The sequence below is a fragment of the Ogataea angusta genome, assembly GCF_019207475.1.
Source record: "Ogataea angusta isolate 61-244 chromosome Unknown 61-244_NODE_2_length_1002155_cov_89.706849, whole genome shotgun sequence".
Taxonomy (NCBI): Eukaryota; Fungi; Ascomycota; class Pichiomycetes; order Pichiales; family Pichiaceae; genus Ogataea; species Ogataea angusta.
The window spans coordinates 410,513-426,261 of record NW_025065216.1 but is presented as its reverse complement, the minus strand read 5'-3'; the positions used below and the strand labels follow the sequence as shown (position 1 = coordinate 426,261).

Genomic DNA, 15,749 nt, shown 5'->3' with positions numbered 1-15,749 from the left:
TCAAAGTCTCCTATTTTAATGATTCTATTGTATAGTTCAAATCAATATTTTTCTTTCGAACACGCTAATTGAAACCTGAGACACCTTTCTCCATAATATTGTTGGCATAAGAAAAAAACCGAAACAGGAAATTTAGCGAACGAGGTACAGCAGACGGTAGACGCGTCGTTGAAAATGTATCATATATAAAACCGTATTTATAAACTTAGCTTGGTAAACGAGTCATTAATTTTCCAAAGGATCTCATCCCAAGAGTCCTCCTGTAATTTGCTTTTGCGATAGATATCCAGTAGGTTCTTCGTTCTGATACCTTGCGATGTCTCTGCATTCATCACCAGTAAAAAGTCATACATTAACGCCAGCCTCAAAAGCTCCAGCTCATCTTCAGGAACCTGTGGCAGAGTAATCTTCGAGACTGACAATTTGATCTCATTGAGTAGTTTCAAATCTGGCAGCTCCAAAATATCGTTTGCATCTCGAAAATCATCATCTTGCAAGTTGGGCTGCTCATAAACAGACTCGCTTGAGGCCTCGGAAACTGACTTTTCGGTCGACGAAAATTCCGAGTTGGATCCATTCGACCCGCTCAGGCGCCGCGATTGATCCAGGTCTCGTAAGTAGTGAAGTCCAATGGCGCCACCAGGGTGTCGATCACCAAATCTTTTTTGCCTCACTTCTAAATCCTTGATATGTAGTTCGGAGAGGGCAATACTTATTCCATCGAGTAATGTGAGACAAACAGTGGTTGAGATTGTTGGCGCTTGAAGACCATAAAGGTTTTTTTCCGAAACCTTAGGTGGCAATTCGGCATAAAAAAGAGCTTTTACTTTTGGATGTTTCGATAAGGCAGACACCTTAGTGCATGTGACCAATACAACAGGAATTGAAGCCGGCACATATTCAAGTAAAGTGGTTAGCTCTGGAGAGTTTCCGGATGCCGATATTATAACCAAAGAGTCGTGATGGTCTTCTCTGATTATTCCCAAATCGCCATGCAAGGCTTCTGATGGGTGCAATAGAGCAGAATGAACACTCAGAGAATTTAAAGTAGCCACCGTCTTGCCAGCTATCTTGTAGGATTTGCCAATTCCGCTGACAATCACCTTCCCACCTTGATTCAAAGAATTGTTCAGTATCTTGAGAGCGGCCTTCATATGGTCTCGAGACCATTTTGAATTGCGATATTGGCCAACAAGGTATGAAATGGCTCTGTTCTGACTCGCTAGTATCGAATCAACTCTTCTCACAGCATCTTCTAGTAGCGGCGATGTATCGTCTTCTATGTGAAAGGACAGCTCTGAACCTCTCCTGATCATAGCAGCATTGATAAAAGTGAAAAAAATTAATTAGGTGTGGCTTTTTATTTCCGCATTTTTCGGGACGTCACAACGTGTGACGATAGGAGTCGTGAAAAGGACGCTAAATTCAGTAAAGACGACGCCGACCTGTTCAGTCACCACAGGTCCTCTTGATAACGCCCATTCAGTTTCAATTGTTTGAGCGTCTTTGTTGCCTCTTCTTCATTGATGCTCTTTTGTTGCGTTAATATCTGTCTGATTAATTTGCTCATATTCGATAGCTTCAGGGCGTCTCCACAAACATAGAAATGCGCTCCTTGCTCCAACAAGTCATAAATTTCTTTCGAACGCTGTAGAATAATGTCTTGAACGTATTGTTTGCGAAGAGAGTCCTCTCTTGATAAAGCAAAATGAACGGATAGTTTCGATCCCAAAGCTTTGCTATATTTTGGCCATTCGTTGGGGTAAAGTATGTCGGACTTATCTCTACATCCATAAAAAAGGAGCATTCTTCCAATATCATTTGCAGCAGACAAGGCTATGCGATGTTGGACAAATCCTCTAAACGGGGCAATACCTGTTCCCACGCATACCATAATCATTGGTCTAGCCCCATTGTAAGGCGGCTTGAAGCTAGATCTCCTAACAAAAACTGGGGCTGTCTGCCAATCAGTAAGTCTTTCAACTTGATCCGTCTTGTGAAAACATATGCTTTCGATGAAATTTGAGCAGACACCATAGAACATTTTGCCTTTGACTTGCTCCCTTTCGCATTTTATGGTGAGATGTGCTTGGTCAGGATATAACAGCTCTGATGATGCTACTGAATAATATCTTGGTTCAAGTTTACCCAGCGATTCAATAAGAAAAGAAAATGGGACATCGGGCCAAGGATGACCGTCGGAAGCCTCTAGTAATACCTCCCAAATGGTCAATCGTTTGTCAACCACTTCTTTCGTGAATGATTCCCTAGACGAAAGTCTCAAAAGGCGTTCCTTGGAGATGTTGGAGGGTGCGAATTTTGCCAATGTTTGCAACATTTGGGAGGATATAGCCGAGTTGATGTTTAGGTAATGTTGAACTATTGCTTTGTAAGTTGTGGGAGATGGGATCCAGACAGGCAACGTTGATCTCAATTGAACAACTTGTTCCGCTTTATGTCCGAGGCAAAATAGAAACATGAATTTAGACACGTCTTCCTGCCGATTTGTTGGATAGACCCCTAAGTGGTCTCCTGTTTGATACTTCATTCTGGCTCCTTCTAAATTGACTTCACAATGAAACTGGCATCTCTGTCCCTCAGTGAATTTTTGGAAATTGGTGAATCTTGCTTTGAATGGTTTTGCGACATGGTATGGAGGCCTATCGAGAAAATTCAGATCTCGTAGAGATGATACTATTTCTCCATTAGCATGCTTTCTTGGTGAAACCTCAGATATAGTGATTGAAGGCTTGTAGACTGTTTCTTGTGAAGGCTCCCAATTGAGGAATTCAGCTAAAGTAGGCATGAACTGGTTTTTCCATTGTAAATAGTCTTCCAGTAATTCTCCTTTTTCGTCGTTTCCTTCACCATATGAACCAAGTAAAGTGGAGCCCAGGTGACTGAGACAATTCTTAAAATCTCTAGAAGCTCCCTGATAAATATCGTAGGCAGAGTTTCCCAAACCAAAAAGACCATAATGAAGGTATCTGAAATGATGCTTTTTCTCGGAGCAGAGTTCTGAAAGATAGCTGAATGTTTTCGACGCATTATCACACTGCTCCCCCTCACCATGAGAGGAAATAAAGAATACTATTGTCATCTGTTGAGTGCTGTCGATAAGTGAACTGAAATCATAATTATCTATGGCATCAACGGAGACCTTTTTATTGTACTTCTCCAGAAGCTCACTGGCGAATTGGAAGGCCAGCTTCTTGGCCGAACCTGTCTGGGAACCATACAATATCAATAACGTATCTGCACTATCTGAGCTACGGCCATATGTGGCTGGATCTGGATCATCGCGGGCTCCGATGATATCCATGGTAATGAAAAATCATGACTTTATTTATTTTTTAAGGCAGTGAAAAGGTTGAAAGATATCCTCGCTAGATTAGGCTTTCGCTTGATATCTAAGCGTCTCTGTGTCCTAAGATTTGTCTATACAAAAGTTGTTTGGAGGATTCCAATTTGGTGATAGCAACCATGTTTAGTGTGTTCTTATGTCTCCTTTTCCTATCAAGGAAGTATCAAAGCACAATATAAGTTCAATGAAAGCTCCTGGTAAGAGGGAAGAATGTGCAACCTTGACTAGATCGAAAGGTATTGAACATTTTACCCTAGTATCAACATTTATTGTCATGTTCTTTCGTTATCAATAAACACATGTTTACATTATAGGTAGTGACTGGTTAGCCTTACTAGCTCAGCACGATAGGTGAATAGCCTAGCCAGTACCACGATTTGCTAACTATACTTTCTCTATAATACAAAGAGAAATGTTCGATCTTTTTCTCTGATTAATATTTATATCATCATTTCTTAGTGAAGAGTTCCTGATCGGCTGCAACAGCAGCTCTATAGGCATCCTTGTTGTCTGCAAATTCTAACAAGTATTCCAGTTCGAGTTCATGAACTTGGCTTCCTAGCATCACAACGGAGTGGAGTGGCTCACCAGCATCGTACTCTGCAAGCTCTTCAAGTGTTGCAGCTTTGAAGGACTGTGTAGGAGAACCCAAACGTGAGACGGCAACACAAGGAGTCTGCGGAGTATATGCTCTTTCTTTTCTCTTGTCTTCAACTTCCAGCAATTGTTGACAGCATGTGGCCACGGACATATATCTAGGAGGCTCATAAACAAGTCTTCCTTTCATTAACTCATCGAAATTAGGCTCCTTGACTTTGATGTCTAGCAAGAGAAGAGTGTGCAGTCCAATCTTCCTGTTCTCCATTATTTTGTGATAGAATGAGTCGGGCCTCCAATTATCGGTAAAAAAGACAATAGAAACTGCCTGCCCAAATGTGTAAAGCTGAAGTCCACATGCTCCAACTGCATTCATCACTGAAGCATTGTGTATCGCCTCCACTTTGATACCCAATTCTCGGGCTCTTATCACCAGGTCTGTGTGTGTCGTGGCGCCGAAAACATCTCCAACCACAAGGAAAGCAATGTCATCATCTTGGGCATTGTCCAGTATCTGATCTGATCCACTTTCAACTAGCTCTCTATCAGCAAGAATCACTTCTCTTCCGTAGAATTCCTCCAGTGACTCTTTATCAGCTGCCATGAGAATGGACGTATAAGCTTCCAAATATACACGTTTGCACCGTTTCACCACTTCCAATCCCCTTACTGTGATGTCAGTTGCATGCGACAGACCCAGGCCGATAAGGTACAACATGGCAGATCTTGAATTATCTTTAATTTTTTGTAATTTTTTGTAATTTTTTATCTCTTGATCGGGCTGTGTCTAAATTATTTATTGAAGTCTTGCTATGTCTGAAAGTACCCCACTGCTACCTATCAACAATGAACGCACCTCAAAGCCAACATGGAAACGCTACCGTTTAGACGTGTATATCCCTATGTTTCTGATTGCAAGCTTTCTTTTTGCAGCCTTACTCACTTTTGCTCTCAGAGTCAGACCGCAATTAGGCAACACAGTTGCTCAAGGTACTGATTTTGATTCAGATGAAATTAAGTTTTTGGGCCTGGAAGATGATGGAGGCATACTTCTGGAAGTGAAAGGGACGAACTATAACAATTACAGTCGTATTGAGGACCCTATAAGTAGGGCTTACTTCAAATTTGGGGGATTTACAGTTCGGAAGCTCAACCTTGCTGTTGACGACTTGGAGATGATGGCCTTTGACGAGTCCAAGGGAGATTATAAGAAAATGGGTACTGTGCAAATTGCCCCATTTGGAGTGAGGATCACCGATTCGACGCAGTCCGATCTGACATTATTTGTTAAGGTGTATCCCAAAGCCGAAGGCGTTCTGGGTGTGATAAAAAGAATTGTACTCTCAGGCGACTCAAAACTACGGCTTCAGGGGAACGCGAGCGTGAAAATACTTGTTCTGAACGGGTACATCCCGGTTTCCAATCTTATTATACCTTTAGATTTACTTATATGATTCAACCTGGAGGCAGCTGAGAAGCGTCAACAACGTCGGACGCATCTTTGCTTGGATCGGTGCCATTCTCTGAGGAGAATGCCTCTAATGGTGTTCTTGGAAGAGCCATCATCCCCGATCTGGCAATCTCAAGAATACCAAATGGCTGCACCAGGGCGATATAAGCACTCACTCTGCTTGGCTTAGCACATAGTTCAACCACGCAATTTCTGTCCGACACATCAACAACCTTTCCACCAAACTGTTTGGTCAAAGTAGTAATAGCATCAAGATGCTCGTACTTTTGTCTCAATGCTTGAGAAGGAGGCAAGTTATTAGGGTGGAACTGAGACTTTTGTAAATCTTCAGGGATCTCACCTGCTTGCTCATTGTGGTGGGCAATAAGCTCTTGGAAGTACTCAGAGCCAAGAAGCGAGATTCTTGCTAACAGAAGCTCTCTCTTGATGATCTCTGTGTTAGAATAGTCTAACACGGCGTATACAGGCACCAAGTCCTCAATTTGGCGTCTTGCTTGCTCAATCACGGCATCTTGACCATCCAAGACGATAGTCATACGACTCAGATCCTTGACCTCAGTGTTGCAAACAACTAGTGAGTCAATGTTGAATCCTCTGGCAGCAAGTGTCCCCGAGACCAATGACAGCACTCCTGGTTCGTTTTGAACCAGACAATTCAACACATGTTGGTTTTTTGGAGCCTTGGATGGAAGTGGGGTCTCATAGATAATAGAGGAGACGGCTGCACCTGCCGACCAGTTTGGAGCATCAATAGTAGGCAAATGCGGTCTCTTTTTATTTCTATGCAAATTCTTATAGGCCAGTGCTGACGTGGAGGAGCTGTTGTTCCTTGCCAGTTTCAGCATACGGCCAACAAAGGCTCTGCTAACTTTTGTACTGAGCATTAAGATATTATCTTCAAATGAATCACTTCCAGGAAAAATAATTCCGTCACCGGCGCGGTGAAATGGTAGTGCATGAATTTTTTTTGAGCCAGTCGTCGCGATATTGTGATTAGTATCTATCCTATCCTACTTATTAGGTACTACTGGTACGCCAGTCAAGAAGTTCCCTTTCCAACAGTAAAGCCTTTTCTCTTGAATCATCAAGCTCCCGCAGTGCTCGTTTTGCACGAAGAGTGGCTTCAGCTTCCTTCTGCTGCAAAGCCTCCAAACTCGAATCAAGCCTTGCCACCGTTTCCTCTAAATTCTTGATATCATCCTTGTAACGTTCAATAGTAGAAGCCTGGATCTCGTCGCGATGCTCGTAATCCTTGACCAAACGCTCAAGGTTGTAGAGCTTTTGGTCTTCATCACGCTTGGTGGCATTATGCAAGTATATTTTCTCTTCCAGTTCTTGAACTCTGGTAGTCCAGTGTTTCCGCTCAGACTCCATCTCCTTCTGGTGATCCGAAATAGTATCGTCGAGCTTTGTCTTTAGCTGTCTGTTGAATTTCGTCAAAGCTTTGTTTTCCTCCACCACCATCAGTGAGTCTCTTTGAAGATCAGCCATCTTGGCTTCGTATTCTTGCAGTTTCTCAGTATGCTGCTGAAGCCTCTCTTTCAGGGCCAATGTCTCTTGGCTTGTCTTCTCTAGTTCTCCACGGAGTTGAACAACTGTAGCTGCGTTCTCTGCATCATCCTTGGCCTTGGCAAGATATTTATCAAATTCTACAGTGATGTCTGACACCTTCACCTCCAGCTCACGCTTTGACTCTAGCAAGCTATCTCTCTCTTGTAGAAGATCCTCATTCGAGGTTTTAAGGGCCTTAACTTGTGATGTAAGAGTTTCTATTCGCATCAAGTGCTCTTGTCTCTCCATTGTGAGTTTGTCATTTTTGTACATCGTCTCAGTGAGTGCTCTCTTGAACTGTTCATTTTCCTTTAATAGTTCGCTGTTGCTGAACTTGATGGTACGAACTTCTTTCTTGGAGCTTTCGAGCTGCATGGTGACATTCTTGATTTGTTTGTTCAGTTCGGTCTCTTTGTCCATAAGCTGTAACAAGTCGTTGTTCAAGAGCTTGATTTCCCGGTCTTTTGAATCCGCTTGATTGGAAGACGAGGACATTCTAAGTTCCTCCGCATTCTCATGCTTGTCTTTGAGAGCATTGTACATTTCTTGCAGCTGTCTCAGCTCAAACACCTTGTCGGACAAATCTCTTTCAAGATCTCTGATTTGAGTGTTCAGCTTAGCCACCGTAAGGTCTGAATTGCGGTACTCCTGTTGTGCCTTGGAAAGCCTTTGTTTCGTCTGGTTCAGTTCATTTCTTAGAAGTTCTTCGGCACGTTTGGCGGTTTGAACAGCAACCTCCGCTGCCTCAATCTTACTGTAGTAGTTTTCAGCCCTTGCCTTATAAAAGTCCAAAGATTCTTGCAAAGACTGGTTTTTGTTTGACAAGATTTGCAACTTCGAGTTTAATTGAATGGACTGATCTTGTTGCGCAAAGTTTGCAGCATTGCACATTTGCAATCTTCTCAGTTTTGTTTGAGACTCGTTCAGCATTGAGCTTAACCTCAGATTCTCTTGTTTGACTATTATTGGATTCTTCTCGGTAGCCTCAATATTAGCTTGATTACCAAACTCGTGGGTGCGATCTTTCAATGGACCTGATAATGAGATCTTGAGTTTGTCTTCCATGGACTGCAACTTGAGTTCTGCAAGCTGATATTTCGACTTGTAGTCGTCCTCCAACCGTTCTAACCCTCTAGACTCACGAGAATTGTTTTTGTAATAAAGAAGCTCTTTTTGTAACTCAATGTTCAACTTCTCAAGGCGCCTATTAGCAGCCCTCTCAGATGAAAGCTCGTCAGACAGATCGCCTGACACTGTCTCCTTTCCAAGAGCTAGCTTCTTGAGCTGAGCTCTTAATTGTCTGTTTTCATATGCCTCGGATGCAAGCCTAGTTTGAAGAAGTCCTATATCTGCATTTTCTTGCCTTTCAGGCCTCTTGGATGATTTCAACTGATATTCTGCGAGCTTAACATCTAAACCTCTCTTGATTTTGTTCAGGTGATTTATCTCGGACTTTGCGTTTTTGAGCTCCTGAGACAATCTTGTCGAATCCCTTTTCCCAACTTCCACCTCTGTCTTCATTTCTTCCAACGCCTGCTTCAGGTCCTTAATTTCTCTGTCATACTTTTGCTTACCACGATCAAAGTTAATCTCGTCAGTGATTTTTGCCTCCAGCAAAGCTTTTGCTTCTCCATATTCGTGCTGCAATTGCTTATACTTATTTTGAAGCTCGAGATGCATGATATTTGCTTTTTCCATATCTGCTTTCTGGTCTTCTTTATTTTGTATAGTTTTATTCAAGATGGACTGTTGTTGTTCATGCTGTCGAAGACTATTCTGCAAAGCCTCAAATTCAACTAGTATGTCTTTGCGCTGTTGATGGCTTTTGAGTAATTCATCGGTCTAAAGTAGTTAGTACTTGATTCAAAATGATAGAGAACATCATTTTCGATATCCCGTCGCCGGTTTGAACATACCTTTTGTTTGAGTTTCTTTTCTAGGTCAGCATTTGCAGATTCAAGGGCTGCTTCAAGTTGTCTAATCCGTTCATCCTTCTCCACAGACAATTTTCTCAAAGATTCGATTTGCTCCCTAAGAGAGTGTGCATCTTTACTGTTTGCTTCCAGCTCCCCAGTCAAAGTACCAATTTGATCAAGAAGCTGCTTTTTTTCTTGCTCAAATGCTGTCTTAGAAGCTTTACAGTCATCCTGGAGCTCCCGTATATCCGTCTCTTTATCCATCAATTGTTTTTCAAGCTTGACATGATTAACCTGTAGCGTTTCCAAATTTTTGGTCTTGTCCGATAGTAATTTCCTATCAATTTCAATTGCTCGTGTTACTGACGCAAGCTCCTCCGAGAGTTTATTCTTTGTTTGCGCCTCCATTTCCTTTTCCGCATTTAGGGCATTAATCTTCTTCTCCAGTGACCTTATCCTCTGATTAAAGAAGGACTGTGACGAATTGGAATCTGCAAGCAAAGGCTTCACTTGAGAAACGATCCTAAACCATGGATCGCTGGAGACGGTGTTGTAAACGGTAAAGTTTTTTGCTATAATACGAGAGGCTTGCATCTTTGCTAATTGAGCTCTGGTTTTCTCCCTCAATATCACTCCTCGTGCAACGGCATTAAACTGAGAGACTATTGCTGACAACTTTCTTGTCTTTTCTTTCTCCAGCTTTGCAAGGACTCCATTACGGAAAAACAGCTTAGTTGTACCAATCTTGTAAACCTCAGGATCCAGGTGCAAATCATTGAGAATGATTTCACAGATGTCTTTGCTCCTCCTTCTCAAGTTTCTTGAAGAGACTGTATTCTTAGCCAGAAGCCAATAAGTCTCCGCAAACTGGTCAAATTCAATTCTATTGGGATATCCAGATCTGGCTATACGAATTCCTTCCAAAACACCATTGCATCTAAGTTGCTCGAGAACAAGCCTTTTATCAAACTCTCCTGGCATTTTATTTGTGTTGGGCAAGATACATCTCACAAAGTGAGGGTGGGTGGCAGACAGTTGCTTCATCAAATCGTTGAGTTGTTCTTTATGTCTCTGCGCGACAGTTCTGAACCTTCCACCTCTTCTTTGACCTCCTTTGACTGGGGAGTTTGTGAAATTTGTTTCAATTGAGGAATCAAACAGTCCTTTGACAAACTTGTCTTTGGACCCTGACAGAATCTCAACAAGAGTGCTACTAAGCGGGTCTTTGTTCTTGTCAAGCCAGCCATCCACAGAATATTCAACTGTCCCAGCATAGTGTTGAACAACGAATCCGTCTCTAAGTTTGCTTGGCCTGTACCTAGGGTTCTTTTGATTCGTTTTAGAGTGTAACTCTCGGTGCAGTTTTTCGAGAAAAGAGGTATCTGATCCTTTAGGAACGACACATTCCTCATTCAGTAAAGAGAATATTCCAATCTTGTTGGAGGAAGATCCTTCAATCAGTTCGATCGTGGGCTTGAGCTCCTGACCAAAGTCAACATAGTTCCAGCTGATACCCTCCCGCAGATATTCGCTTTGTTCCAAGACAAACATATGGTGATTGAAGAACTGCTGTAACTTCTCGTTGGTATAGTTAATGCATAGTTGCTCAAAAGAATTTCTCTCAAAGATCTCAAACCCTGCAATATCAAGAATGCCCACAAAATTCTGTGCCTCCATTGATAGTAGGGAGTTACGGCTGAAATTGTCGTTGATCTTATCCACCAAGAACTGGAACAAACGTTCGTATAATGACTTCGAAAGTGCATCGATAGCAAATTTGGCTTGCGAGGCCGTACGTTGCTGAGTAACAAATTCTCTTCCAGCTTTAACCTTGGATGTTAATAGGGCGGTTCTGATATCATTTTCTGACACTCCCAGAAGCTCAGAGACTATACTCAAGGGAGCGTCGTCGCTGAAACTGGCCTGCCGGTCGTCTTGACTACGGTTTCTGAAGGTGAGGTTTCCTAGATGCAAAATGGTGGCAATGACTTTGAAGATGTCGCGCTTTTCTTCCTTGCTGAAGTTCATCACCTCCAAAGCTTTTTGAAGTCTAAGGTACTCCTCCTTGTCATCTATCCCAGCGACGGCATAGTTGGTGTCTTTGAGGTAGCCATACTGCTGAACTGAACGGGTTAATCTGAGCTTTTTGAGCTCGCTTTCAGGTGCACTTTTGAGGAATTGATAAAACACATGATAATTTCTCTCTTTTTTATCTTGAAGAACAACTCGTGATTTTTCCAATAGATACCAGTCAATATGAGCACCCACCAGTCGCCTTGTAGAGTGTTGAATATGAATCTTGATGAATTTGCCAAATCTTGAGGAGTTGAGATTTTTCACTGTCTGAGCATTACCGAAACTTTCAAGTATCGGGTTGGCTTCCAATATTTGGCTTTCGAAACTAGAAGGTGTGGAATTATCCTTGTCTGTGGAAACGACCGCGAGAAGGTATTGAATCACTTTCTTTGTAGTCTCCGTCTTACCGGCTCCCGACTCTCCAGTGACCAAAACGCTTTGATCCTTGCCGTCAGTGATCAAGTTTTGGAAGGCCTCTTCACTAATAGCGAAAATATGTGGCTTGCAGCTGGTTAGCTTCTTATATTTCTCGGATGAATCACTCTTGTTTGACCTGGAATCCTTATACATACTAATGAAACTCTTATCGTAAATATTCAATTCCTTGTAAGGGTTGATTGCAACCAGAAACAGACCGGAACAGGTGTAAATAGAGTCTTCTTTATATCGTAACATAAGGTTGTTAACAACTGAAGGCTCGCTAAGATACGTCATCGAAGCCATATCCTGACACTTATCAAAGTGTGGAGGATTGCAACGATCAATCTTGTCGATGTCCAAAATGATGGGATCTTCCTGTGAATTTTCAGGTCTCACTTTGACCTGTCTTCCGTCATTTATTGTCTCGATAATACGTCCTTTGACAAATGTCTGGTGCGGGTCTGGCAACCAGACCAGACCATCAACCAGCAAGCCGTTGTCAGCCATTAAAATTAGGGATAGACAGATTAGATCTAGCGAATGTTATTGATTTGTTGCAAGTAATATAAACAATATCTATAATCTCGGAATTTGTTTATTTATTGCCATATTCGTGTATAGGTAAACTCTTAAGTATCACAGCCGTAAAACAGGTCTTGTCCACCCAGACACCATAAGGTTCAAGGAGTACCTGATTTTGTGCTTGAATGTAAAAATGAACTGATCTCATTGGCCGGGTAAAGATCTTTAAACCACCAAAAATATTTTACTGTCGTCAATCATCTATCTAGCCGGTGTATTCCATTTGCTTATTGATGCTTCAGTCTTATATATAAATAAAGTAGACAAAGGATCTTCTAACATTTCGCATACAAATTCTTACGAGGTTCCCAAGAATTGTGTACAGTATATTAGATATTGTAAACTTCGTCTGCTTTTTGTTTTCTAGGATTTTTCCCCTCGCGTAACTGGCAATGCCAGGATCTAGTTTGCACTGAACAACTCCTCCTTCAAATCAATTCCCAACTCTTCTCTGACATCCTTGAGCTCATCGAGGTAAGCTTGATACTGTTCTTTGTTTTCAACTTTGTGTTTCAAGCCCTCGAAAACTCTGACGGCAGTAGCGTAGTCGTTAACTCTTCTGCAGGCTCTTAAAGCTTTTTCGATAACAGCTGGAGATGGCACCAGGTCGTACGAGAAACAATTGTTCAAGACTCTTTGAACTTCAAAAAGGTCGTAAGCTTCATCGAACTCTTTCTCGTATCTAATGGAGAACTCCTCAAAAGTTTCTTCGTGGTGGTCAGAAGAGTACTTTCTGATGCTCATGAATTGGGCTGGTCTCATTGGTCCAGCTTTCGACACGAGACTCACATTTCTGGTGATCAATCTGCTGTTCTGTCTCAATGCACCTTTGATGACGTTCGAAATCATTATGTTTTGTATTCTATGAATTTTTTAAAATATCTGAACAGTTGAAATTAACACTTTGATTATTGGACAAAAACTTCTACATATAAAAAGTTTTCAGAACCACGCCAGCACAAGTTTTCATGTTTAGGTAAGCACAAAAAAAATAGGTAAACTGGCATCGAGACGACTGGTTGACTACTCGAGAATCTAACTCAATGCTTTTATATGCTATTATCTAAGTTTTTCTTTCCAAAATCCGTCTTTATGAAGTTTCATGTTCTCCAGCATAGCAGACCACCTATGTGACTGGTCGTCAAATTTGAGATACCGTTTTTTCTTGAGGGTACTTATCAACAGTTTATGATTATATCCCTCCTTCCATGAATCGGTTATGATTTTGTCAATCAGCACTTCTGTTGCCCTTCTTTGTCGCCGATACTTGGCATAGATAGTTGAGCCACGACTCAGCAGCAATGCCAGTTTGTCGAGATACCTGTAGACTTGGAGCTTTTCTGAGAAACTGAATTTTGATTCCATGATGCAGATCATCATCTGATGAATTAGTGCAGGCGGTATATCTGTGTCATAATCAGTGTAATATTTGTCAAGCACTTTGTCAATTAGATGCGGACTGGCTGAGACTAGATTGTGTACAATCCACATTTTGGTCCTCACGGTAGCTTGTAATCGAACCCGTTCTAACGCGTCTCCACGCGATACCATACTCCTGGTTCTCACAGGATCAAAGCAGTTGGTGATATAGCCCTCGTCTTCTAGTTTTGAGCACACAAGCTTCAGCTTTTCCAACCCAATTTCTTCGTGGTCATTTTGAATACATCTATAGCGTGGGGCGTGGCCTGCCAGGAGTTTATCTGCTAATCCGCTAACTGTAGAATCCACAACTTTGATCAAGCTTTGCCGAGTCTTGAGATTTCTAGCATGAAATGACCGTGACTTGCTGACTGTATAATTGTCGAGAATTGAGTGAACCTCCACAAATGTCTTCCAGTTCATACGACCCTTCTTCAAAACCAAACGAAAAAGCATGTCAATAATAAAGCTCGCAGTCTGTATTTTCTCGTGAACTATGTGGTGAGTGTAGCTTTCTTTTGTGAACAAGCTATCAATGTAATTGCCGATAAAGGAGGAAATGCTATCGTTGTCCAGTTTCCACAGTTGCTTGGCTATGAGATTCAACTGCATGGCATCAGACAGCACAACTTTTGGCACTTTCGAACCCAGTACGTAGAGGTCAGCGTCAACGGTTTTTGAAAGGTCTCTAACTGCATGTAGTGATCTGGCAAATAAAGCTCCAATTCTCGTCTTTCTTTCATCATCAGGGGCTTTTAGTTGAAGTGTTCTGAACCAGCGCAAAACTAAAGGCATTAGTGGAAGTCCGCATGAGCTGTTTTGGTGCTCAAGTATTGAAACAAGCTGCTTCAGCTGAGAGCTGCGGGGTGGAGGTTTGGTGAAGGCAGCCCCAAATCTGGCCATATTTTTTATCACGCTAGTGGGCAATTTTTCTTCGAGTTTAAAGAGCGTTTTTAATAATCGCAGCCAATCATCTATCGAGGTGATGTACTTTTGAGTCTCAGACTCAATGATATAGTGTAGGGTTGCTTGGAGATAATATTCGTCAGACATGCCTTTTGCATAGGCGAATATTCTGCCCAATTCTTTAGGATTTCCTGCTCCCTTTAAATAGAGCTCAATTAAAACTGTTTTCTGCATTGATGGGGGCAATTGGGAAAATGACTCGCACGTCATGTGTTTACTGTAATGCCTATGTTGAAAGAATTGTCCCTGAAGCCAGATGTCTGGTTTTTTGCAAAATTCCCAAAGCGTTTCTAGCTGCTTCTCGTTGAGTATGAGCTTATCTAATATGACTCTCACGTCGTTCACTGTAATATGTGACATCAGGAAGGACTGAAAAAAGATTTTTGAGAACCACCAGCTCTTCGTGTCCTTCTCCAGATGCGGTATGCATGTCAGGATGAAATATCCAACGGTGTCGGGAGACTTAGCAAAAAGCTGCTTGAAGGTTTGTGCCACACGAAAAAACTCGTTGACCTGGACTTTGGGATCGCGCACAGTTTGTTGAATGTTTTGAATAAGGAGTTTTAGCTTGGTGCTTTCAATGATATCGCTACCGTTTTGGCCCATGATCTGGTTCAAGTGGAGTTGCAAAATTTCAAAAGGATGGCCCGCTTCCGAATATCTGTCCTCCAGCCGGTTCGCAAGCTCTAGATCTACCAGTAAATCTTTCCTGTCTATCTGAAGAAGTGTTCGTGGGTTTGATACTTCTCGCATAAGATGCCTAAGAAATTCTTTCCTCGACCAGTCTGAATCAAATTGCTGCTCCAAAAGAGCGTTAGTGTAACTTAAAAAGTCTGTGAAGTTCATATCTGCCCCATTTAATAAAATAGAGGCATTGGCATACCATCTGGTCCTGACCAAAAATTCTATTATTGTAGGAAGCTGGTCTATAGTCCCGTTGACAAGATATAAACTTAGAAGAGTGGTATGATGAGGTCTCAAACGTTCCCTAGTTCGTTTCCAAGCTGCGCTATATACACGATTGGAAAAAGGTGTAGAGTTTAGTCTCTTGATGTCCGTCGTACTATGAAGATTCAGGTACTCATGCTCATTTCTATTATTTTTGTAATTTGCTCTTTGATCCAATTCTGCTCCCTGATCGGAGAGGTACACTTCAATGCTTTTCAATGTCGGCTCGACAATTCGTCGTACGTAGCCTCCAAAGACGCTGTCGGCCCAGCGAACTTTTTTAAAGCCATCTTCACCTGCTGTGACCGACTTCGGTCGGTTGTGAAGACACCTTCTGACCAATTGATGAGTCCTGTGTGCCTTCATCAAAAAGTAAAAAAGATCCTATCTTCCCCACATCCAAAAATATTAGAGGTGTATAGGTTTTTTAAGCCATAAA

General features: G+C 41.9%; 9 protein-coding genes across 9 annotated transcripts; 1 reads left to right on the top strand and 8 right to left on the bottom strand.

The window, feature by feature from the left end:
* Positions 1-197: 197 nt before the first annotated feature.
* Positions 198-1,316, bottom strand: KL928_001063 (uncharacterized protein; the record flags this gene model as incomplete). Its single annotated transcript, XM_043201387.1, has 1 exon — positions 198-1,316. The coding sequence occupies one exon, from the start codon at positions 1,314-1,316 to the stop codon at positions 198-200; it is 1,119 nt and encodes a 372-aa protein (XP_043061522.1).
* A 137-nt stretch (positions 1,317-1,453) lies between these two features.
* KL928_001062 (uncharacterized protein) lies at positions 1,454-3,322 on the bottom strand (the record flags this gene model as incomplete). The annotated part of the gene is made up of 1 exon (XM_043201386.1): positions 1,454-3,322. One exon carries the CDS (start codon positions 3,320-3,322, stop codon positions 1,454-1,456), a length of 1,869 nt encoding a protein of 622 aa, XP_043061521.1.
* A 490-nt stretch (positions 3,323-3,812) lies between these two features.
* Positions 3,813-4,679, bottom strand: KL928_001061 (uncharacterized protein; the record flags this gene model as incomplete). The annotated part of the gene is made up of 1 exon (XM_043201385.1): positions 3,813-4,679. One exon carries the CDS (start codon positions 4,677-4,679, stop codon positions 3,813-3,815), a length of 867 nt encoding a protein of 288 aa, XP_043061520.1.
* A 94-nt stretch (positions 4,680-4,773) lies between these two features.
* Positions 4,774-5,415, top strand: KL928_001060 (uncharacterized protein; the record flags this gene model as incomplete). Its single annotated transcript, XM_043201384.1, has 1 exon — positions 4,774-5,415. The coding sequence occupies one exon, from the start codon at positions 4,774-4,776 to the stop codon at positions 5,413-5,415; it is 642 nt and encodes a 213-aa protein (XP_043061519.1).
* A 1-nt stretch (position 5,416) lies between these two features.
* On the bottom strand, positions 5,417-6,316 carry KL928_001059 (uncharacterized protein; the record flags this gene model as incomplete). Its single annotated transcript, XM_043201382.1, has 1 exon — positions 5,417-6,316. The coding sequence occupies one exon, from the start codon at positions 6,314-6,316 to the stop codon at positions 5,417-5,419; it is 900 nt and encodes a 299-aa protein (XP_043061518.1).
* A 133-nt stretch (positions 6,317-6,449) lies between these two features.
* On the bottom strand, positions 6,450-8,681 carry KL928_001058 (uncharacterized protein; the record flags this gene model as incomplete). The annotated part of the gene is made up of 1 exon (XM_043201381.1): positions 6,450-8,681. One exon carries the CDS (start codon positions 8,679-8,681, stop codon positions 6,450-6,452), a length of 2,232 nt encoding a protein of 743 aa, XP_043061517.1.
* A 98-nt stretch (positions 8,682-8,779) lies between these two features.
* Positions 8,780-11,902, bottom strand: KL928_001057 (uncharacterized protein; the record flags this gene model as incomplete). The annotated part of the gene is made up of 1 exon (XM_043201380.1): positions 8,780-11,902. One exon carries the CDS (start codon positions 11,900-11,902, stop codon positions 8,780-8,782), a length of 3,123 nt encoding a protein of 1,040 aa, XP_043061516.1.
* A 477-nt stretch (positions 11,903-12,379) lies between these two features.
* KL928_001056 (uncharacterized protein) lies at positions 12,380-12,826 on the bottom strand (the record flags this gene model as incomplete). The annotated part of the gene is made up of 1 exon (XM_043201379.1): positions 12,380-12,826. The coding sequence occupies one exon, from the start codon at positions 12,824-12,826 to the stop codon at positions 12,380-12,382; it is 447 nt and encodes a 148-aa protein (XP_043061515.1).
* Positions 12,827-13,036: 210 nt separating this feature from the next.
* On the bottom strand, positions 13,037-15,676 carry KL928_001055 (uncharacterized protein; the record flags this gene model as incomplete). Its single annotated transcript, XM_043201378.1, has 1 exon — positions 13,037-15,676. One exon carries the CDS (start codon positions 15,674-15,676, stop codon positions 13,037-13,039), a length of 2,640 nt encoding a protein of 879 aa, XP_043061514.1.
* Between the last annotated feature and the right edge of the window lie 73 nt (positions 15,677-15,749).